This window comes from Engystomops pustulosus, chromosome 7 (assembly GCF_040894005.1).
Source record: "Engystomops pustulosus chromosome 7, aEngPut4.maternal, whole genome shotgun sequence".
Taxonomy (NCBI): Eukaryota; Metazoa; Chordata; class Amphibia; order Anura; family Leptodactylidae; genus Engystomops; species Engystomops pustulosus.
The window spans coordinates 4,007,655-4,032,387 of record NC_092417.1 but is presented as its reverse complement, the minus strand read 5'-3'; the positions used below and the strand labels follow the sequence as shown (position 1 = coordinate 4,032,387).

Below are 24,733 nucleotides of genomic sequence, written 5' to 3'. Positions count from 1 at the left end.
TACTGCTGAGCCATGTATCTAATCCTCTCATGTGTAATAGTGCTGAGCTGTGTATCTAATCCTCTCCTGTGTGATACTGCTGAGCTGTGTATCTAATCCTCTCCTGTGTGATACTGCTGAGCTGTGTATCTAATTCTCTCCTGTGTGATACAGTCTGCTGAGCTGTGTATCTAATCCTATCCTGTGTGATACAGCTGAGCTGTGTATATAATCCTCTCCTGTGCGATACTGCTGAGCTGTGTATCTAATCCTCTCCTGTGTGATACTGCTGAGCTGTGTATCTAATCCTCCCCTGTGGGATACAGCCTGCTGAGCTATGTATCTAATCCTTTCCTGTGTGATACTGCTGAGCCATGTATCTAATCCTCTCATGTGTAATAGTGCTGAGCTGTGTATCTAATCCTCTCCTGTGTGATACTGCTGAGCTGTGTATCTAATCCTCTCATGTGTAATAGTGCTGAGCTGTGTATCTAATCCTCTCCTGTGTGATACTGCTGAGCTGTGTATCTAATCCTCTCCTGTGTGATACTGCTGAGCTGTGTATCTAATCCTCCCCTGTGTGATACAGCCTGCTGAGCTATGTATCTAATCCTTTCCTGTGTGATACTGCTGAGCCATGTATCTAATCCTCTCCTGTGTGATACTGCTGAGCTGGGTATCTAATCCTCTCATGTGTAATAGTGCTGAGCTGCGTATCTAATCCTCTCCTGTGTGATACAGCTGAGCTGTGTATCTAATACTCTCCTGTGTGATACAGCTGAGCTGTGTATCTAATCCTCTCCTGTGTGATACTGACTGCTGAGCTGTGTATCTAATCCTCTCCTGTGTGATACTGCTGAGCTGTGTATCTAATCCTCTCCTGTGTGATACAGCTGAGCTGTGTATCTAATCCTCCCCTGTGTGATACTGCTGAGCTGTGTATCTAATCCTGTGTGATACTGCTGAGCTGTGTATCTAATCCTGTGTGATACTGCTGAGCTGTGTATCCAATCCTATCCTGTGTGATACTGCTGAGCTGTGTATCTAATCCTCTCCTGTGTGATACTGACAGCTGAGCTGTGTATCTAATCCTATCCTGTGTGATACTGCTGAGCCGTGTATCTAATCCTCTCCTGTGTGATACTGCAGAGCTGTGTATCTAATCCTCTCCTGTGTGATACTGACAGCTGAGCTGTGTATCTAATCCTATCCTGTGTGATACTGCTGAGCCGTGTATCTAATCCTATCCTGTGTGATACTGCTGAGCCGTTTATCTAAAGCTGTGTATCTAATCCTCTCCTGTGTGATACTGCAGAGCTGTGTATCTAATCCTCTCCTGTGTGATACTGACAGCTGAGCTGTGTATCTAATCCTATCCTGTGTGATACTGCTGAGCCATGTATCTAATCCTCTCCTGTGTGATACTGCTGAGCTGTGTATCTAATCCTCTCATGTGTAATAGTGCTGAGCTGTGTATCTAATCCTCTCCTGTGTGATACAGCTGAGCTGTGTATCTAATACTCTCCTGTGTGATACAGCTGAGCCGTGTATCTAATCCTCTCCTGTGTGATACTGACTGCTGAGCTGTGTATCTAATCCTCTCCTGTGTGATACTCTCTGCTGAGCTGTGTATCTAATCCTCTCCTGTGTGATACTGACTGCTGAGCTGTGTATCTAATCCTCTCCTGTGTGATACTCTCTGCTGAGCTGTGTATCTAATCCTCCCCTGTGGGATACAGCCTGCTGAGCTATGTATCTAATCCTTTCCTGTGTGATACTGCTGAGCCATGTATCTAATCCTCTCCTGTGTGATACTGCTGAGCTGTGTATCTAATCCTCTCATGTGTAATAGTGCTGAGCTGTGTATCTAATCCTCTCCTGTGTGATACAGCTGAGCTGTGTATCTAATACTCTCCTGTGTGATACAGCTGAGCCGTGTATCTAATCCTCTCCTGTGTGATACTGACTGCTGAGCTGTGTATCTAATCCTCTCCTGTGTGATACTGCTGAGCTGTGTATCTAATCATCTCCTGTGTGATACTGCTGAGCTGTGTATCTAATCCTCTCCTGTGTGATACTGCTGAGCGGTGTATCTAATCCTCTCCTGTGTGATACAGCTGAGCTGTGTATCTAATCCTCTCCTGTGTGATACAGCTGAGCTGTGTATCTAATCCTCTCCTGTGTGATACTGCTGAGCTGTGTATCTAATCCTCTCCTGTGTGATACTGCTGAGCTGTGTATCTAATCCTGTGTGATACTGCTGAGCTGTGTATCTAATCCTATCCTGTGTGATACTGCTGAGCCATGTATCTAATCCTCTCCTGTGTGATACTGCTGAGCTGTGTATCTAATCCTCTCATGTGTAATAGTGCTGAGCTGTGTATCTAATCCTCTCCTGTGTGATACAGCTGAGCTGTGTATCTAATACTCTCCTGTGTGATACAGCTGAGCCGTGTATCTAATCCTCTCCTGTGTGATACTGACTGCTGAGCTGTGTATCTAATACTCTCCTGTGTGATACAGCTGAGCCGTGTATCTAATCCTCTCCTGTGTGATACTGACTGCTGAGCTGTGTATCTAATCCTCTCCTGTGTGATACTGCTGAGCTGTGTATCTAATCCTCTCCTGTGTGATACTGCTGAGCGGTGTATCTAATCCTCTCCTGTGTGATACAGCTGAGCTGTGTATCTAATCCTCTCCTGTGTGATACAGCTGAGCTGTGTATCTAATCCTCTCCTGTGTGATACTGCTGAGCTGTGTATCTAATCCTCTCCTGTGTGATACTGCTGAGCTGTGTATCTAATCCTGTGTGATACTGCTGAGCTGTGTATCCAATCCTATCCTGTGTGATACTGCTGAGCTGTGTATCTAATCCTCTCCTGTGTGATACTGACAGCTGAGCTGTGTATCTAATCCTATCCTGTGTGATACTGCTGAGCCATGTATCTAATCCTCTCCTGTGTGATACTGCTGAGCTGTGTATCTAATCCTCTCATGTGTAATAGTGCTGAGCTGTGTATCTAATCCTCTCCTGTGTGATACAGCTGAGCTGTGTATCTAATACTCTCCTGTGTGATACAGCTGAGCCGTGTATCTAATCCTCTCCTGTGTGATACTGACTGCTGAGCTGTGTATCTAATCCTCTCCTGTGTGATACTGCTGAGCTGTGTATCTAATCCTCTCCTGTGTGATACTGACTGCTGAGCTGTGTATCTAATCCTCTCCTGTGTGATACTGCTGAGCTGTGTATCTAATCCTCTCCTGTGTGATACTGCTGAGCTGTGTATCTAATTCTCTCCTGTGTGATACTGCTGAGCCGTGTATCTAATCCTCTCCTGTGTGATACTGCTGAGCTGTGTATCTAATCCTCTCCTGTGTGATACTACTGAGCCGTGTATCTAATCCTCTCCTGTGTGATACTGCTGAGCCGTGTATCTAATCCTCTCCTGTGTGATACAGCTGAGCTGTGTATCTAATCCTCTCCTGTGTGATACTGCTGAGCCGTGTATCTAAAGCTGTGTATCTAATCCTCTCCTGTGTGATACTGACTGCTGAGCTGTGTATCTAATCCTCTCCTGTGTGATACTGCTGAGCCGTGTATCTAATCCTCTCCTGTGTGATACAGCTGAGCTGTGTATCTAATTCTCTCCTGTGTGATAATGCTGAGCCGTGTATCTAAAGCTGTGTATCTAATCCTCTCCTGTGTGATACTGCTGAGCTGTGTATCTAATCCTCTCCTGTGTGATACTGCTGAGCTGTGTATCTAATTCTTTCCTGTGTGATACTGCTGAGCCGTGTATCTAATCCTATCCTGTGTGATACTGCTGAGCCGTGTATCTAATCCTGTGTGATACTGCTGAGCTGTGTATCTAATTCTCTCCTGTGTGATACTGCTGAGCCGTGTATCTAATACTCTCCTGTGTGATACAGCTAAGCTGTGTATCTAATCCTCTCCTGTGTGATACTGCTGAGCCGTGTATCTAATCCTCTCCTGTGTGATACAGCTGAGCTGTGTATCTAATCCTCTCCTGTGTGATACAGTCTGCTGAGCTGTGTATCTAATCCTCTCCTGTGTGATACTGCTGTTCTGTGTATCTAATCCTATCCTGTGTGATACTGCTGAGCCGTGTATCTAATCCTATCCTGTGTGATACTGCTGAGCCGTGTATCTAATCCTCTCCTGTGTGATACTGCTGAGCTGTGTATCTAATACTCTCCTGTGTGATACAGCTGAGCTGTTTATCTAATACTCTCCTGTGTGATACAGCTGAGCCGTGTATCTAATCCTCTCCTGTGTGATACTGCTGAGCTGTGTATCTAATCCTCTCCTGTGTGATACTGCTGAGCTGTGTATCTAATCCTCTCATGTGTAATAGTGCTGAGCTGTGTATCTAATCCTCTCCTGTGTGATACTGCTGAGCTGTGTATCTAATTCTCTCCTGTGTGATACAGTCTGCTGAGCTGTGTATCTAATCCTATCCTGTGTGATACTGCTGAGCTGTGTATATAATCCTCTCCTGTGCGATACTGCTGAGCTGTGTATCTAATCCTCTCCTGTGTGATACTGCTGAGCTGTGTTTCTAATCCTCTCCTGTGTGATACTGCTGAGCTGTGTATCTAATCCTATCCTGTGTGATACTGCTGAGCTGTGTATCTAATCCTGTGTGATACTGCTGAGCTGTGTATCTAATCCTGTGTGATACTGCTGAGCTGTGTATCCAATCCTATCCTGTGTGATACTGCTGAGCTGTGTATCTAATCCTCTCCTGTGTGATACTGACAGCTGAGCTGTGTATCTAATCCTATCCTGTGTGATACTGCTGAGCCGTGTATCTAATCCTCTCATGTGTAATAGTGCTGAGCTGTGTATCTAATCCTCTCCTGTGTGATACAGCTGAGCTGTGTATCTAATACTCTCCTGTGTGATACAGCTGAGCCGTGTATCTAATCCTCTCCTGTGTTATACTGACTGCTGAGCTGTGTATCTAATCCTCTCATGTGTGATACTGCTGAGCTGTGTATCTAATCCTCTCCTGTGTGATACTGACTGCTGAGCTGTGTATCTAATCCTCTCCTGTGTGATACAGCTGAGCTGTGTATCTAATCCTCTCCTGTGTGATACAGCTGAGCTGTGTATCTAATCCTCTCCTGTGTGATACTGCTGAGCTGTGTATCTAATCCTCTCCTGTGTGATACTGCTGAGCTGTGTATCTAATCCTGTGTGATACTGCTGAGCTGTGTATCCAATCCTATCCTGTGTGATACTGCTGAGCCGTGTATCTAATCCTCTCCTGTGTGATACTGCAGAGCTGTGTATCTAATCCTCTCCTGTGTGATACTGACAGCTGAGCTGTGTATCTAATCCTATCCTGTGTGATACTGCTGAGCTGTGTATCCAATCCTATCCTGTGTGATACTGCTGAGCCGTGTATCTAAAGCGGTGTATCTAATCCTCTCCTGTGTGATACTGCTGAGCTGTGTATCTAATCCTGTGTGATACTGCTGAGCTGTGTATCTAATTCTCTCCTGTGTGATACTGCTGAGCCGTGTATCTAATCCTATCCTGTGTGATACAGTCTGCTGAGCTGTGTATCTAATCCTCTCCTGTGTGATACTGCTGAGCTGTGTATCTAATCCTATCCTGTGTGACACTGCTGAGCTGTGTATCTAATCCTATCCTGTGTGATACTGCTGAGCCGTGTATCTAAAGCTGTGTATCTAATCCTCTCCTGTGTGATACTGCAGAGCTGTGTATCTAATCCTCTCCTGTGTGATACTAATGAGCCGTGTATCTAATCCTCTCCTGTGTGATACTACTGAGCCGTGTATCTAATCCTCTCCTGTGTGATACTGCTGAGCCGTGTATCTAATCCTCTCCTGTGTGATACAGCTGAGCTGTGTATCTAATCCTCTCCTGTGTGATACTGCTGAGCCGTGTATCTAAAGCTGTGTATCTAATCCTCTCCTGTGTGATACTGACTGCTGAGCTGTGTATCTAATCCTCTCCTGTGTGATACTGCTGAGCCGTGTATCTAATCCTCTCCTGTGTGATACTGCTGAGCTGTGTATCTAATCCTGTGTGATACTGCTGAGCTGTGTATCCAATCCTATCCTGTGTGATACTGCTGAGCTGTGTATCTAATCCTCTCCTGTGTGATACTGACAGCTGAGCTGTGTATCTAATCCTCTCCTGTGTGATACAGCTGAGCTGTGTATCTAATCCTCTCCTGTGTGATACTGCTGAGCTGTGTATCTAATCCTCTCCTGTGTGATACTGCTGAGCTGTGTATCTAATCCTGTGTGATACTGCTGAGCTGTGTATCCAATCCTATCCTGTGTGATACTGCTGAGCTGTGTATCTAATCCTCTCCTGTGTGATACTGACAGCTGAGCTGTGTATCTAATCCTATCCTGTGTGATACTGCTGAGCCATGTATCTAATCCTCTCCTGTGTGATACTGCTGAGCTGTGTATCTAATCCTCTCATGTGTAATAGTGCTGAGCTGTGTATCTAATCCTCTCCTGTGTGATACAGCTGAGCTGTGTATCTAATACTCTCCTGTGTGATACAGCTGAGCCGTGTATCTAATCCTCTCCTGTGTGATACTGACTGCTGAGCTGTGTATCTAATACTCTCCTGTGTGATACAGCTGAGCCGTGTATCTAATCCTCTCCTGTGTGATACTGACTGCTGAGCTGTGTATCTAATCCTCTCCTGTGTGATACTGCTGAGCTGTGTATCTAATCCTCTCCTGTGTGATACTGCTGAGCGGTGTATCTAATCCTCTCCTGTGTGATACAGCTGAGCTGTGTATCTAATCCTCTCCTGTGTGATACAGCTGAGCTGTGTATCTAATCCTCTCCTGTGTGATACTGCTGAGCTGTGTATCTAATCCTCTCCTGTGTGATACTGCTGAGCTGTGTATCTAATCCTCTCCTGTGTGATACTGCTGAGCTGTGTATCTAATTCTCTCCTGTGTGATACTGCTGAGCCGTGTATCTAATCCTCTCCTGTGTGATACTGCTGAGCTGTGTATCTAATCCTATCCTGTGTGATACTGCTGAGCTGTGTATCTAATCCTCTCCTGTGTGATACTACTGAGCCGTGTATCTAATCCTCTCCTGTGTGATACTGCTGAGCCGTGTATCTAATCCTCTCCTGTGTGATACAGCTGAGCTGTGTATCTAATCCTCTCCTGTGTGATACTGCTGAGCCGTGTATCTAAAGCTGTGTATCTAATCCTCTCCTGTGTGATACTGACTGCTGAGCTGTGTATCTAATCCTCTCCTGTGTGATACTGCTGAGCCGTGTATCTAATCCTCTCCTGTGTGATACAGCTGAGCTGTGTATCTAATTCTCTCCTGTGTGATAATGCTGAGCCGTGTATCTAAAGCTGTGTATCTAATCCTCTCCTGTGTGATACTGCTGAGCTGTGTATCTAATCCTCTCCTGTGTGATACTGCTGAGCCGTGTATCTAATTCTTTCCTGTGTGATACTGCTGAGCCGTGTATCTAATCCTATCCTGTGTGATACTGCTGAGCCGTGTATCTAATCCTGTGTGATACTGCTGAGCTGTGTATCTAATTCTCTCCTGTGTGATACTGCTGAGCCGTGTATCTAATACTCTCCTGTGTGATACAGCTAAGCTGTGTATCTAATCCTCTCCTGTGTGATACTGCTGAGCCGTGTATCTAATCCTCTCCTGTGTGATACAGCTGAGCTGTGTATCTAATTCTCTCCTGTGTGATAATGCTGAGCCGTGTATCTAAAGCTGTGTATCTAATCCTCTCCTGTGTGATACTGACTGCTGAGCTGTGTATCTAATCCTCTCCTGTGTGATACTGCTGAGCTGTGTATCTAATCCTCTCCTGTGTGATACTGCTGAGCTGTGTATCTAATCCTCTCCTGTGTGATACTGCTGAGCTGTGTATCTAATCCTATCCTGTGTGATACTGCTGAGCTGTGTATCTAATCCTCTCCTGTGTGATACAGCTGAGCTGTGTATCTAATCCTCTCCTGTGTGATACTGCTGAGCCGTGTATCTAATCCTCTCCTGTGTGATACTGCTGAGCTGTGTATCTAATCCTCTCCTGTGTGATACTGCTGAGCCGTGTATCTAATCCTCTCCTGTGTGATACTGCTGAGCTGTGTATCTAATACTCTCCTGTGTGATACAGCTGAGCTGTTTATCTAATACTCTCCTGTGTGATACAGCTGAGCCGTGTATCTAATCCTCTCCTGTGTGATACTGCTGAGCTGTGTATCTAATCCTCTCCTGTGTGATACTGCTGAGCTGTGTATCTAATCCTCTCATGTGTAATAGTGCTGAGCTGTGTATCTAATCCTCTCCTGTGTGATACTGCTGAGCTGTGTATCTAATTCTCTCCTGTGTGATACAGTCTGCTGAGCTGTGTATCTAATCCTATCCTGTGTGATACTGCTGAGCTGTGTATATAATCCTCTCCTGTGCGATACTGCTGAGCTGTGTATCTAATCCTCTCCTGTGTGATACTGCTGAGCTGTGTATCTAATCCTCTCCTGTGTGATACTGCTGAGCTGTGTATCTAATCCTATCCTGTGTGATACTGCTGAGCTGTGTATCTAATCCTGTGTGATACTGCTGAGCTGTGTATCTAATCCTGTGTGATACTGCTGAGCTGTGTATCCAATCCTATCCTGTGTGATACTGCTGAGCTGTGTATCTAATCCTCTCCTGTGTGATACTGACAGCTGAGCTGTGTATCTAATCCTATCCTGTGTGATACTGCTGAGCCGTGTATCTAATCCTCTCCTGTGTGATACTGCTGAGCTGTGTATCTAATCCTCCCCTGTGGGATACAGCCTGCTGAGCTATGTATCTAATCCTTTCCTGTGTGATACTGCTGAGCCATGTATCTAATCCTCTCCTGTGTGATACTGCTGAGCTGTGTATCTAATCCTCTCATGTGTAATAGTGCTGAGCTGTGTATCTAATCCTCTCCTGTGTGATACAGCTGAGCTGTGTATCTAATCCTCTCATGTGTGATACTGCTGAGCTGTGTATCTAATCCTCTCCTGTGTGATACTGACTGCTGAGCTGTGTATCTAATCCTTTCCTGTGTGATACAGCTGAGCTGTGTATCTAATCCTCTCCTGTGTGATACAGCTGAGCTGTGTATCTAATCCTCTCCTGTGTGATACTGCTGAGCTGTGTATCTAATCCTCTCCTGTGTGATACTGCTGAGCTGTGTATCTAATCCTGTGTGATACTGCTGAGCTGTGTATCCAATCCTATCCTGTGTGATACTGCTGAGCCGTGTATCTAATCCTCTCCTGTGTGATACTGCAGAGCTGTGTATCTAATCCTCTCCTGTGTGATACTGACAGCTGAGCTGTGTATCTAATCCTATCCTGTGTGATACTGCTGAGCTGTGTATCCAATCCTATCCTGTGTGATACTGCTGAGCCGTGTATCTAAAGCGGTGTATCTAATCCTCTCCTGTGTGATACTGCTGAGCTGTGTATCTAATCCTGTGTGATACTGCTGAGCTGTGTATCTAATTCTCTCCTGTGTGATACTGCTGAGCCGTGTATCTAATCCTATCCTGTGTGATACAGTCTGCTGAGCTGTGTATCTAATCCTCTCCTGTGTGATACTGCTGAGCTGTGTATCTAATCCTATCCTGTGTGACACTGCTGAGCTGTGTATCTAATCCTATCCTGTGTGATACTGCTGAGCCGTGTATCTAAAGCTGTGTATCTAATCCTCTCCTGTGTGATACTGCAGAGCTGTGTATCTAATCCTCTCCTGTGTGATACTACTGAGCTGTGTATCTAATCCTCTCCTGTGTGATACTGCTGAGCTGTGTATCTAATCCTCTCCTGTGTGATACTGCTGAGCTGTGTATCTAATTCTTTCCTGTGTGATACTGCTGAGCCGTGTATCTAATCCTATCCTGTGTGATACTGCTGAGCCGTGTATCTAAAGCTGTGTATCTAATCCTCTCCTGTGTGATACTGACTGCTGAGCTGTGTATCTAATCCTCTCCTGTGTGATACTGCTGAGCTGTGTATCTAATCCTATCCTGTGTGATACAGCTGAGCTGTGTATCTAATCCTCTCCTGTGTGATACTGCTGAGCCGTGTATCTAATCCTCTCCTGTGTGATACTGCTGAGCTGTGTATCTAATCCTCTCCTGTGTGATACTGCTGAGCCGTGTATCTAATCCTCTCCTGTGTGATACTGCTGAGCTGTGTATCTAATCCTCTCCTGTGTGATACAGTCTGCTGAGCTGTGTATCTAATCCTCTCCTGTGTGATACTGCTGTTCTGTGTATCTAATCCTATCCTGTGTGATACTGCTGAGCTGTGTATCTAATCCTATCCTGTGTGATACTGCTGAGCCGTGTATCTAATCCTCTCCTGTGTGATACTGCTGAGCTGTGTATCTAATACTCTCCTGTGTGATACAGCTGAGCTGTTTATCTAATACTCTCCTGTGTGATACAGCTGAGCCGTGTATCTAATCCTCTCCTGTGTGATACTGCTGAGCTGTGTATCTAATGCTATCCTGTGTGATACTGCTGAGCTGTGTATCTAATCCTCTCCTGTGTGATACTGCTGAGCTGTGTATCTAATCCTCTCATGTGTAATAGTGCTGAGCTGTGTATCTAATCCTCTCCTGTGTGATACAGCTGAGCTGTGTATCTAATGCTATCCTGTGTGATACTGCTGAGCTGTGTATCTAATCCTCTCCTGTGTGATACTGCTGAGCTGTGTATCTAATCCTCTCATGTGTAATAGTGCTGAGCTGTGTATCTAATCCTCTCCTGTGTGATACTGCTGAGCTGTGTATCTAATCCTCTCCTGTGTGATACAGCTGAGCTGTGTATCTAATGCTATCCTGTGTGATACTGCTGAGCTGTGTATCTAATCCTCTCCTGTGTGATACAGCTGAGCCGTGTATCTAATCCTCTCCTGTGCGATACTGCTGAGCTGTGTATCTAATCCTCTCCTGTGTGATACTGCTGAGCTGTGTATCTAATCCTATCCTGTGTGATACTGCTGAGCTGTGTATCTAATCCTGTGTGATACTGCTGAGCTGTGTATCTAATCCTGTGTGATACTGCTGAGCTGTGTATCCAATCCTATCCTGTGTGATACTGCTGAGCTGTGTATCTAATCCTCTCCTGTGTGATACTGACAGCTGAGCTGTGTATCTAATCCTATCCTGTGTGATACTGCTGAGCCGTGTATCTAATCCTCTCCTGTGTGATACTGCAGAGCTGTGTATCTAATCCTCTCCTGTGTGATACTGACAGCTGAGCTGTGTATCTAATCCTCTCCTGTGTGATACTGCTGAGCTGTGTATCTCATCCTCTCCTGTGTGATACTGCTGAGCTGTGTATCTAATCCTCTCATGTGTAATAGTGCTGAGCTGTGTATCTAATCCTCTCCTGTGTGATACAGCTGAGCTGTGTATCTAATACTCTCCTGTGTGATACAGCTGAGCCGTGTATCTAATCCTCTCCTGTGTGATACTGACTGCTGAGCTGTGTATCTAATCCTCTCATGTGTAATAGTGCTGAGCTGTGTATCTAATCCTCTCCTGTGTGATACTGCTGAGCTGTGTATCTAATCCTCTCCTGTGTGATACTGCTGAGCTGTGTATCTAATCCTCCCCTGTGTGATACAGCCTGCTGAGCTATGTATCTAATCCTTTCCTGTGTGATACTGCTGAGCCATGTATCTAATCCTCTCCTGTGTGATACTGCTGAGCTGTGTATCTAATCCTCTCATGTGTAATAGTGCTGAGCTGTGTATCTAATCCTGTGTGATACTGCTGAGCTGTGTATCTAATCCTGTGTGATACTGCTGAGCTGTGTATCCAATCCTATCCTGTGTGATACTGACAGCTGAGCTGTGTATCTAATCCTCTCATGTGTGATACTGCTGAGCCGTGTATCTAATCCTCTCCTGTGTGATACTGCTGAGCTGTGTATCTAATCCTCCCCTGTGTGATACAGCCTGCTGAGCTATGTATCTAATCCTTTCCTGTGTGATACTGCTGAGCCATGTATCTAATACTCTCCTGTGTGATACAGCTGAGCTGTGTATCTAATCCTCTCCTGTGTGATACTGCCTGCTGAGCTGTGTATCTAATCCTCTCCTGTGTGATACAGCTGAGCTGTGTATCTAATCCTCTCCTGTGTGATACTGACTGCTGAGCTGTGTATCTAATCCTCTCCTGTGTGATACAGCTGAGCTGTGTATCTAATCCTCTCCTGTGTGATACTGACTGCTGAGCTGTGTATCTAATCCTCTCCTGTGTGATACTGCTGAGCTGTGTATCTAATCCTCTCCTGTGTGATACTGCTGAGCTGTGTATCTAATCCTGTGTGATACTGCTGAGCTGTGTATCCAATCCTATCCTGTGTGATACTGCTGAGCTGTGTATCTAATCCTCTCCTGTGTGATACTGCTGAGCTGTGTATCTAATCCTGTGTGATACTGCTGAGCTGTGTATCTAATCCTATCCTGTGTGATACTGCTGAGCCGTGTATCTAATCCTCTCCTGTGTGATACTGCAGAGCTGTGTATCTAATCCTGTGTGATACTGCTGAGCTGTGTATCTAATCCTCTCCTGTGTGATACTGCTGAGCTGTGTATCTAATCCTGTGTGATACTGCTGAGCTGTGTATCTAATCCTGTGTGATACTGCTGAGCTGTGTATCCAATCCTATCCTGTGTGATACTGACAGCTGAGCTGTGTATCTAATCCTCTCATGTGTGATACTGCTGAGCCGTGTATCTAATCCTCTCCTGTGTGATACTGCTGAGCTGTGTATCTAATCCTCTCCTGTGTGATACTGCTGAGCTGTGTATCTAATCCTCTCCTGTGTGATACTGCAGAGCTGTGTATCTAATCCTATCCTGTGTGATACTGCTGAGCCATGTATCTAATCCTCTCCTGTGTGATACTGCTGAGCTGTGTATCTAATCCTCTCATGTGTAATAGTGCTGAGCTGTGTATCTAATCCTCTCCTGTGTGATACAGCTGAGCTGTGTATCTAATACTCTCCTGTGTGATACAGCTGAGCTGTGTATCTAATCCTCTCCTGTGTGATACTGCCTGCTGAGCTGTGTATCTAATCCTCTCCTGTGTGATACAGCTGAGCTGTGTATCTAATCCTCTCCTGTGTGATACTGACTGCTGAGCTGTGTATCTAATCCTCTCCTGTGTGATACAGCTGAGCTGTGTATCTAATCCTCTCCTGTGTGATACTGACTGCTGAGCTGTGTATCTAATCCTCTCCTGTGTGATACTGCTGAGCTGTGTATCTAATCCTCTCCTGTGTGATACTGCTGAGCTGTGTATCTAATCCTGTGTGATACTGCTGAGCTGTGTATCCAATCCTATCCTGTGTGATACTGCTGAGCTGTGTATCTAATCCTCTCCTGTGTGATACTGCTGAGCTGTGTATCTAATCCTGTGTGATACTGCTGAGCTGTGTATCTAATCCTATCCTGTGTGATACTGCTGAGCCGTGTATCTAATCCTCTCCTGTGTGATACTGCAGAGCTGTGTATCTAATCCTGTGTGATACTGCTGAGCTGTGTATCTAATCCTCTCCTGTGTGATACTGCTGAGCTGTGTATCTAATCCTGTGTGATACTGCTGAGCTGTGTATCTAATCCTGTGTGATACTGCTGAGCTGTGTATCCAATCCTATCCTGTGTGATACTGACAGCTGAGCTGTGTATCTAATCCTCTCATGTGTGATACTGCTGAGCCGTGTATCTAATCCTATCCTGTGTGATACTGCTGAGCCGTGTATCCAATGCTATCCTGTGTGATACTGCAGAGCTGTGTATCTAATCCTCTCCTGTGTGATAATGCTGAGCTGTGTATCTAATCCTCTCCTGTGTGATACTGCTGAGCTGTGTATCTAATCCTCTCCTGTGTGATACTGCTGAGCTGTGTATCTAATCCTCTCCTGTGTGATACTGCAGAGCTGTGTATCTAATCCTATCCTGTGTGATACTGCTGAGCTGTGTATCTAATCCTCTCCTGTGTGATACTGCTGAGCTGTGTATCTAATCCTGTGTGATACTGCTGAGCCGTGTATCTAATCCTATCCTGTGTGATACTGCTGAGCCGTGTATCTAAAGCGGTGTATCTAATCCTCTCCTGTGTGATACTGCTGAGCCGTGTATCTAATCCTCTCCTGTGTGATACTGCAGAGCTGTGTATCTAATCCTCTCCTGTGTGATACTGCTGAGCTGTGTATCTAATCCTCTCCTGTGTGATACTGCTGAGCTGTGTATCTAATTCTCTCCTGTGTGATACTGCTGAGCCGTGTATCTAATCCTATCCTGTGTGATACTGCTGAGCTGTGTATCTAATCCTGTGTGATACTGCTGAGCTGTGTATCTAATTCTCTCCTGTGTGATACTGCTGAGCCGTGTATCTAATACTCTCCTGTGTGATACAGCTAAGCCGTGTATCTAATCCTCTCCTGTGTGATACTGCTGAGCCGTGTATCTAATCCTCTCCTGTGTGATACAGCTGAGCTGTGTATCTAATTCTCTCCTGTGTGATAATGCTGAGCCGTGTATCTAAAGCTGTGTATCTAATTCTCTCCTGTGTGATACTGCTGAGCTGTGTATCTAATTCTCTCCTGTGTGATAATGCTGAGCCGTGTATCTAAAGCTGTGTATCTAATTCTCTCCTGTGTGATACTGCTGAGCCGTGTATCTAATCCTATCCTGTGTGATACTGCTGAGCTGTGTATCTAATCCTGTGTGATACTGCTGAGCTGTGTATCTAATCCTATCCTGTGTGATACTGCTGAGCTGTGTATCTAATCCTCTCCTGTGTGATACTGCTGAGCCGTGTATCTAATCCTCTCCTGTGTGATACAGCTGAGCTGTGTATCTAATCCTATCCTGTGTGATACTGCTGAGCTGTGTATCTAATCCTCTCCTGTGTGATACTGCTGAGCTGTGTATCTAATCCTGTGTGATACTGCTGAGCTGTGTATCTAATCCTATCCTGTGTGATACTGCTGAGCCGTGTATCTAATCCTCTCCTGTGTGATACTGCAGAGCTGTGTATCTAATCCTGTGTGATACTGCTGAGCTGTGTATCTAATCCTCTCCTGTGTGATACTGCTGAGCTGTGTATCTAATCCTGTGTGATACTGCTGAGCTGTGTATCTAATCCTGTGTGATACTGCTGAGCTGTGTATCCAATCCTATCCTGTGTGATACTGACAGCTGAGCTGTGTATCTAATCCTCTCATGTGTGATACTGCTGAGCCGTGTATCTAATCCTATCCTGTGTGATACTGCTGAGCCGTGTATCCAATGCTATCCTGTGTGATACTGCAGAGCTGTGTATCTAATCCTCTCCTGTGTGATAATGCTGAGCTGTGTATCTAATCCTCTCCTGTGTGATACTGCTGAGCTGTGTATCTAATCCTCTCCTGTGTGATACTGCTGAGCTGTGTATCTAATCCTCTCCTGTGTGATACTGCAGAGCTGTGTATCTAATCCTCTCCTGTGTGATACTGCTGAGCCGTGTATCTAATCCTCTCCTGTGTGATACTGCAGAGCTGTGTATCTAATCCTCTCCTGTGTGATACTGCTGAGCTGTGTATCTAATCCTCTCCTGTGTGATACTGCTGAGCTGTGTATCTAATTCTCTCCTGTGTGATACTGCTGAGCCGTGTATCTAATCCTATCCTGTGTGATACTGCTGAGCTGTGTATCTAATCCTGTGTGATACTGCTGAGCTGTGTATCTAATTCTCTCCTGTGTGATACTGCTGAGCCGTGTATATAATACTCTCCTGTGTGATACAGCTAAGCCGTGTATCTAATCCTCTCCTGTGTGATACTGCTGAGCCGTGTATCTAATCCTCTCCTGTGTGATACAGCTGAGCTGTGTATCTAATTCTCTCCTGTGTGATAATGCTGAGCCGTGTATCTAAAGCTGTGTATCTAATTCTCTCCTGTGTGATACTGCTGAGCTGTGTATCTAATTCTCTCCTGTGTGATAATGCTGAGCCGTGTATCTAAAGCTGTGTATCTAATTCTCTCCTGTGTGATACTGCTGAGCCGTGTATCTAATCCTATCCTGTGTGATACTGCTGAGCTGTGTATCTAATCCTGTGTGATACTGCTGAGCTGTGTATCTAATCCTATCCTGTGTGATACTGCTGAGCTGTGTATCTAATCCTCTCCTGTGTGATACTGCTGAGCCGTGTATCTAATCCTCTCCTGTGTGATACAGCTGAGCTGTGTATCTAATCCTATCCTGTGTGATACTGCTGAGCTGTGTATCTAATCCTCTCCTGTGTGATACTGCTGAGCCGTGTATCTAATCCTCTCCTGTGTGATACTGCTGAGCCGTGTATCTAATCCTCTCCTGTGTGATACAGCTGAGCTGTGTATCTAATTCTCTCCTGTGTGATAATGCTGAGCCGTGTATCTAAAGCTGTGTATCTAATCCTCTCCTGTGTGATACTGACTGCTGAGCTGTGTATCTGATCCTCTCCTGTGTGATACTGCTGAGCTGTGTATCTAATCCTCTCCTGTGTGATACTGCTGAGCTGTGTATCTAATCCTCTCCTGTGTGATACTGACTGCTGAGCTGTGTATCTAATCCTCTCCTGTGTGATACTGCTGAGCCGTGTATCTAATCCTTTCCTGTGTGATACTGCTGAGCTGTGTATCTAATCCTCTCCTGTGTGATACTGCTGAGCTGTGTATCTAATCCTGTGTGATACTGCTGAGCTGTGTATCTAATCCTATCCTGTGTGATACTGCCTGCTGAGCTGTGTATCTAATCCTCTCCTGTGTGATACTGCTGATTTGTGTATCTAATCCTCTCCTGTGTGATACTGCTGAGCTGTGTATCTAATCCTCTCCTGTGTGATACTGCTGAGCTGTGTATCTAATCCCCTCCTGTGTGATACTGCTGAGCTGTGTATCTAATCCTCTCCTGTGTGATACTGCTGAGCTGTGTATCTAATCCTATCCTGTGTGATACTGCTGAGCTGTGTATCTAATCCTCTCCTGTGTGATACTGCCTGCTGAGCTGTGTATCTAATCCTCTCCTGTGTGATACTGCTGAGCTGTGTATCTAATTCTTTCCTGTGTGATACTGCTGAGCTGTGTATCTAATCCTATCCTGTGTGATACTGACTGCTGTGCTGTGTATCTAATCCTCTCCTGTGTGATACTGCTGAGCTGTGTATCTAATCCTCTCCTGTGTGATACTGCTGAGCCGTGTATCTAAAGCTGTGTATCTAATCCTCTCCTGTGTGATACTGACTGCTGAGCTGTGTATCTAATCCTCTCCTGTGTGATACTGCTGAGCTGTGTATCTAATCCTCTCCTGTGTGATACTGCTGAGCTGTGTATCTAATCCTCTCCTGTGTGATACTGCTGAGCCGTGTATCTAATCCTCTCCTGTGTGATACTGCTGAGCTGTGTATCTCATCCTCTCCTGTGTGATACTGCTGAGCTGTGTATCTAATCCTCTCCTGTGTGATACTGCTGAGCTGTGTATCTAATCCTCTCCTGTGTGATACTGCTGAGCTGTGTATCTAATCCTATCCTGTGTGATACTGCTGCGCTGTGTATCTAATCCTCTCCTGTGTGATACTGCTGAGCTGTGTATCTAATCCTCTCCTGTGTGATACAGCTGAGCTGTGTATCTAATCCTCTCCTGTGTGATACTGCTGAGCTGTGTATCTTATCCTGTCCTGTGTGATACTGCTGAGCTGTGTATCTAATCCTGTGTGATACTGCTGAGCTGTGTATCTAATCCTCTCCTGTGTGATACTGCTGAGCCGTGTATCTAATCCTCTCCTGTGTGATACTGCTGAGCCGTGTATCTAATCCTCTCCTGTGTGATACTGCTGAGCCGTGTATCTAATCCTCTCCTGTGTGACACTGCTGAGCTGTGTATCTGATCCTCTCCTGTGTGATACTGCTGAGCTGTGTATCTAATCCTCTCCTGTGTGATACTGCTGAGCTGTGTATCTGATCCTCTCCTGTGTGATACTGCCTGCTGAGCTGTGTATCTAATCCTCTCCTGTGTGATACTGCCTGCTGAGCTGTGTATCTAATCCTCTCCTGTGTGATACTGCTGATTTGTGTATCTAATCCTCTCCTGTGTGATACTGCTGAGCTGTGTATCTAATCCTCTCCTGTGTGATACAGCCTGCTGAGCTGTGTATCTAATCCTTTCCTGTGTGATACTGCTGTGCTGTGTATCTAACCCTCTCCTGTGTGATTCTGCTGAGTTGTGTATCTAATCCTCTCCTGTGTGATACTGCCTGCTGAGCTGTGTATCTAATCCTCTCCTGTGTGATTCTGCTGAGCTGTGTATCTAATCCTCTCCTGTGTGATTCTGCTGAGCTGTGTATCTAATCCTGTGTGATACTGCTGAGCTGTGTATCTAATCCTGTGTGATACTGCCTGCTGAGCTGTGTATCTAATCCTATCCTGTGTGATACTGCTGAGCTGTGTATCTAATCCTCTCCTGTGTGATACTGCTGAGCTGTGTATCTAATCCTGTGTGATACCTCCCTCACATCTCCTCTTATTCTTACAGGTTGGCTGGTAATAATCTCCCAGACACGTCCTGCGTCCCGTTGGCTTCTGTAATAAGGAATAATCCGGACCTGAAGACACTTGTCCTGTCTGGTAACCACCTGGCTGGTCCTGACCTCAGTGTCCTGTCTGATAACCCCCTGGCTGGTCCTGACCTCAGTGTCCTGTCTGATAACCGCCTGGCTGGTCCTGACCTCAGTGTCCTGCTGGAAGCTCTGTCCGGTCTCCGCAGGTTGGAGGAATTAGGGTAAGTATAAGATATAATGAAGATTCTCTGGGTAATAGACACTTTGTATCTAATCCTCTCCTGTGTGATACTGCTGAGCCGTGTATCTAATCCTTTCCTGTGTGATACTGCTGAGCTGTGTATCTAATCCTCTCCTGTGTGATACTGCTGAGCTGTGTATCTAATCCTGTGTGATACTGCTGAGCTGTGTATCTAATCCTATCCTGTGTGATACTGCTGAGCTGTGTATCTAATCCTCTCCTGTGTGATACTGCCTGCTGAGCTGTGTATCTAATCCTCTCCTGTGTGATACTGCTGATTTGTGTATCTAATCCTCTCCTGTGTGATACTGCTGAGCTGTGTATCTAATCCTCTCCTGTGTGATACTGCTGAGCTGTGTATCTAATCCCCTCCTGTGTGATACTGCTGAGCTGTGTATCTAATCCTCTCCTGTGTGATACTGCTGAGCTGTGTATCTAATCCTTTCCTGTGTGATACTGCTGAGCTGTGTATCTAATCCTCTCCTGTGTGATACTGCTGAGCTGTGTATCTAATCCTCTCCTGTGTGATACTGCTGAGCTGTGTATCTAATCCTCTCCTGTGTGATACTGCTGAGCTGTGTATCTAATCCTCTCCTGTGTGATACTGCTGAGCTGTGTATCTAATCCTCTCCTGTGTGATACTGCTGAGCCGTGTATCTAATCCTATCCTGTGTGATACTGCTGAGCTGTGTATCTAATCCTCTCCTGTGTGACACTGCTGAGCTGTGTATCTAATTCTCTCCTGTGTGATACTGCTGAGCTGTGTATCTAATCCTCTCCTGTGTGATACTGCTGAGCTGTGTATCTCATCCTCTCCTGTGTGATACTGCTGAGCTGTGTATCTAATCCTCTCCTGTGTGATACTGCTGAGCTGTGTATCTCATCCTCTCCTGTGTGATACTGCTGAGCTGTGTATCTCATCCTCTCCTGTGTGATACTGCTGAGCTGTGTATCTAATCCTCTCCTGTGTGATACTGCTGAGCTGTGTATCTAATCCTCTCCTGTGTGATACTGCTGAGCTGTGTATCTAATCCTTTTCTGTGTGATACTGCTGAGCTGTGTATCTAATCCTATCCTGTGTGATACTGCTGAGCTGTGTATCTAATCCTCTCCTGTGTGATACTGCTGAGCTGTGTATCTAATCCTCTCCTGTGTGATACTGCTGAGCTGTGTATCTAATCCTATCCTGTGTGATACTGCTGAGCTGTGTATCTAATCCTCTCCTGTGTGATACTGCTGAGCTGTGTATCTAATCCTCTCCTGTGTGATACTGCTGAGCTGTGTATCTAATCCTCTCCTGTGTGATACTGCTGAGCTGTGTATCTAATCCTATCCTGTGTGATACTGCTGAGCTGTGTATCTAATCCTATCCTGTGTGATACTGCTGAGCTGTGTATCTAATCCTATTCTGTGTGATACCGCTGAGCCGTGTATCTAATCCTCTCCTGTGCGATACTGCTGAGCCGTGTATCTAATCCTCTCCTGTGTGATACTGCTGAGCTGTGTATCTAATCCTATCCTGTGTGATACTGCTGAGCCGTGTATCTAATCCTCTCCTGTGTGATACTGCTGAGCTGTGTATCTAATCCTCTCCTGTGTGATACTGCTGAGCTGTGTATCTAATCCTATCCTGTGTGATACTGCTGAGCTGTGTATCTAATCCTATCCTGTGTGATACTGCTGAGCTGTGTATCTAATCCTATCCTGTGTGATACTGCTGAGCTGTGTATCTAATCCTCTCCTGTGTGATACTGCTGAGCTGTGTATCTAATCCTCTCCTGTGTGATACTGCTGAGCTGTGTATCTAATCCTATCCTGTGTGATACTGCTGAGCCGTGTATCTAATCCTATCCTGTGTGATACTGCTGAGCCGTGTATCTAATCCTCTCCTGTGTGATACTACTGAGATGTGTATCTAATCCTCTCCTGTGTGATACTGCTGAGCTGTGTATCTAATCCTCTCCTGTGTGATACTGCAGAGCTGTGTATCTAATCCTCTCCTGTGTGATACTGCTGAGCTCATTATTAGGAGCTGACTATAGCGCCCCCAGAGGTCACATCCAATATCCCAGGACTGGAGAGGAGACACTGAGCTGTGGATGACGAGCCCCGGCCCTATGTCTGTGATCTGGTAATACAGGAGCCGCACATGATGGGGACACCCTGCACCCACATATCATCTCCAGCACCCACAGTCTTACAGGACAGGAAGGTGCAGAGTTATTCCCCATCACCTCTAGGGGGCGCCGTATATACAACCCCCTGACAGCATTGTGTGATCATATAGGACCATAATGACATAAATATACAAGCAGCGCGGGGGCCCCATAATCCTTAGTGTCCCTGAGTAGGGAGGTAGGTGGTTCAGGTACCTACCCGATATACATGACATGTAAGGAAGGGGTGTAGTGTAAAGGAGTGAACACGAGGCGCCTGATGCTAGAAATGATGGGAAGATTGATGGTGTTCAGATGAACTGGTGGAATAGGCTAGTAGTGAATGTGGCGGGCTGCTGCGTCTCCCGTGACCCGCAGCAGGACACTGGCGGTGTAAGGAACATTAGAAAAGTAGGTGCAAAAAACACAGGTGTATAGGTGCGCGCTGCCCCTAGAGCTACAATGTAACAGTAACGTCCAAGATGTGTGTTCAAGGCTTTATTTTTATGGACGACGCGTTTCAAGGACGAATTGTCCCCTTCCTCAGGTCCAAAAGGCAACAGAGCTTTTTATTTTGTCTGATGTTTTTTAATGTATCATAAATAAATGGGTAGAAAGAAAAGCGTAAAATTGTGGCCAATAGAAAGGTGAAACCAGATCAGAAATATAAAAAGTCCCTGCAATATATAAAAATGAGCTTAGATACAATGTATAAATATTGGGACTGATAAATAAAGGAATTGAACGTGTGCAATATCTGAGGATACATGAAATGAGGACAATACTGGATACAACTAGTAACCAGTCAGATAGAATGCATAAATAACCACCTGAATATATGACATAGACTGGATACAATGTCATGAATGTCACAGGCAGTAAATATAAGTATATGTGATGTGATGGTGGTGGTCCTGGTATGCTGGTGGGAGGGGTAGTCATATAAGGGAGAAGGGGGGGTATAAGGAGATGTGGAGAGCCGGCATACTTGGCTGCAATGTATATGCTCAGCTGGGGTGGGATCTAATAGACCTAGTCCTGTGGTCTTGGAGTGGGGGGGATGGCATCACAGATAGTAAATAGATGAATGGATCTAAGGAAGGACCTTAGGGGGGTGAATGAGGGGAGCAGTTACCTTAGGTAGTGGGTGAGCCGGGTAGAAGGGCTGCGGCACTGTACTGAGGCAGGAGAGAGGCCGATCTATAGGGAGGGGAGGGATATATAAATAAGGTAATAAACAGGGGCTGTATCACATACACATCATACATGTACTGTATACACACATCATACATGTACTGTATACACACACATCATACATGTACTGTATACACACACACATCATACACGTACTGTATACACACATCATACACGTACTGTATACACACATCACATCATACATGTACTGTATACACACACACATCATACATGTACTATATACACACATCACATCATACACGTACTGTATACACACATCATACATGTACTGTATACACACACACATCATACATGTACTGTATACACACACACACATCATACATGTACTGTATACACACACATCATACATGTACTGTATACACACACACACATCATACATGTACTGTATACACACATCACATCATACATGTACTGTATATACACACATCATACATGTACTGTATACACACACACACATCATACATGTACTGTATACACACACACACATCATACATGTACTGTATATACACACATCATACATGTACTGTATACACACACACACATCATACATGTACTGTATACACACACACACATCATACATGTACTGTATATACACACATCATACATGTACTGTATACACACACACACATCATACATGTACTGTATACACACACACACATCATACATGTACTGTATACACACAACACATCATACATGTACTGTATACACACATCACATCATACATGTACTGTATACACACACATCATACATGTACTGTATACACACACACATCATACATGTACTGTATACACACATCACATCATACATGTACTGTATACACACACATCATACATGTACTGTATACACACACATCATACATGTACTGTATACACACACACATCATACATGTACTGTATACACACACATCATACATGTACTGTATACACACACATCATACATGTACTGTATACACACACACATCATACATGTACTGTATACACACACACATCATACATGTACTGTATACACACATCACCATACATGTACTGTATACACACATCACATCATACATGTACTGTATACACACACACATCATACATGTACTGTATACACACACACACATCATACATGTACTGTATACACACACACACATCATACATGTACTGTATACACACACACATCATACATGTACTGTATACACACACACACATCATACATGTACTGTATACACACACACACATCATACATGTACTGTATACACACACATCATACATGTACTGTATACACACACATCATACACGTACTGTATACACACACATCATACATGTACTGTATACACACACACATCATACATGTACTGTATACACACACACATCATACACGTACTGTATACACACACATTATACATGTACTATATACACACATCACATCATACATGTACTGTATACACACACATTATACATGTACTATATACACACATCACATCATACATGTACTGTATACACACACACATCATACATGTACTGTATACACACACATTATACATGTACTATATACACACATCACATCATACATGTACTGTATACACACATCACATCATACATGTACTGTATACACACATCACATCATACATGTACTGTATACACACACATCATACATGTACTGTATACACACACACATCATACATGTACTGTATACACACACATCATACATGTACTGTATACACACACATCATACATGTACTGTATACACACACACATCATACACGTACTGTATACACACACATTATACATGTACTATATACACACATCACATCATACATGTACTGTATACACACACATCATACATGTACTGTATACACACACACATCATACATGTACTGTATACACACATCACATCATACATGTACTGTATACACACATACACACATCATACATGTACTGTATACACACATCACATCATACATGTACTGTATACACACATCACATCATACATGTACTGTATACACACATCACATCATACATGTACTGTATACACACATCACATCATACATGTACTGTATACACACACATCATACATGTACTGTATACACACACATCATACACGTCCTGTATACACACACACATCATACATGTACTGTATACACACACACACACATCATACATGTACTGTATACACACATCACATCATACATGTACTGTATACACACACATCATACATGTACTGTATACACACATCACATCATACACATACTGTATACACACATCACATCATACATGTACTGTATACACACACACATCATACATGTACTGTATACACACATCACATCATACACATACTGTATACACACATCACATCATACATGTACTGTATACACACACACATCATACATGTACTGTATACACACATCACATCATACATGTACTGTATACACACACATCATACATGTACTGTATACACACATCACATCATACATGTACTGTATACACACATCACATCATACACGTACTGTATACACACACATCATACA

General features: G+C 44.5%; 1 protein-coding gene across 1 annotated transcript in view; it reads left to right on the top strand.

Annotated features, from left to right (window-relative positions):
* Window positions 1-24,733, top strand: part of LOC140069140 (NACHT, LRR and PYD domains-containing protein 12-like) — a 129,915-nt gene that overhangs the window by 102,076 nt on the left and 3,106 nt on the right. The window contains exon 8 of the mRNA XM_072114510.1: window positions 18,588-18,833. Coding sequence (XP_071970611.1) covers window positions 18,588-18,833 — 246 coding nt within the window. The remainder of the gene's footprint in view (window positions 1-18,587; window positions 18,834-24,733) is intronic.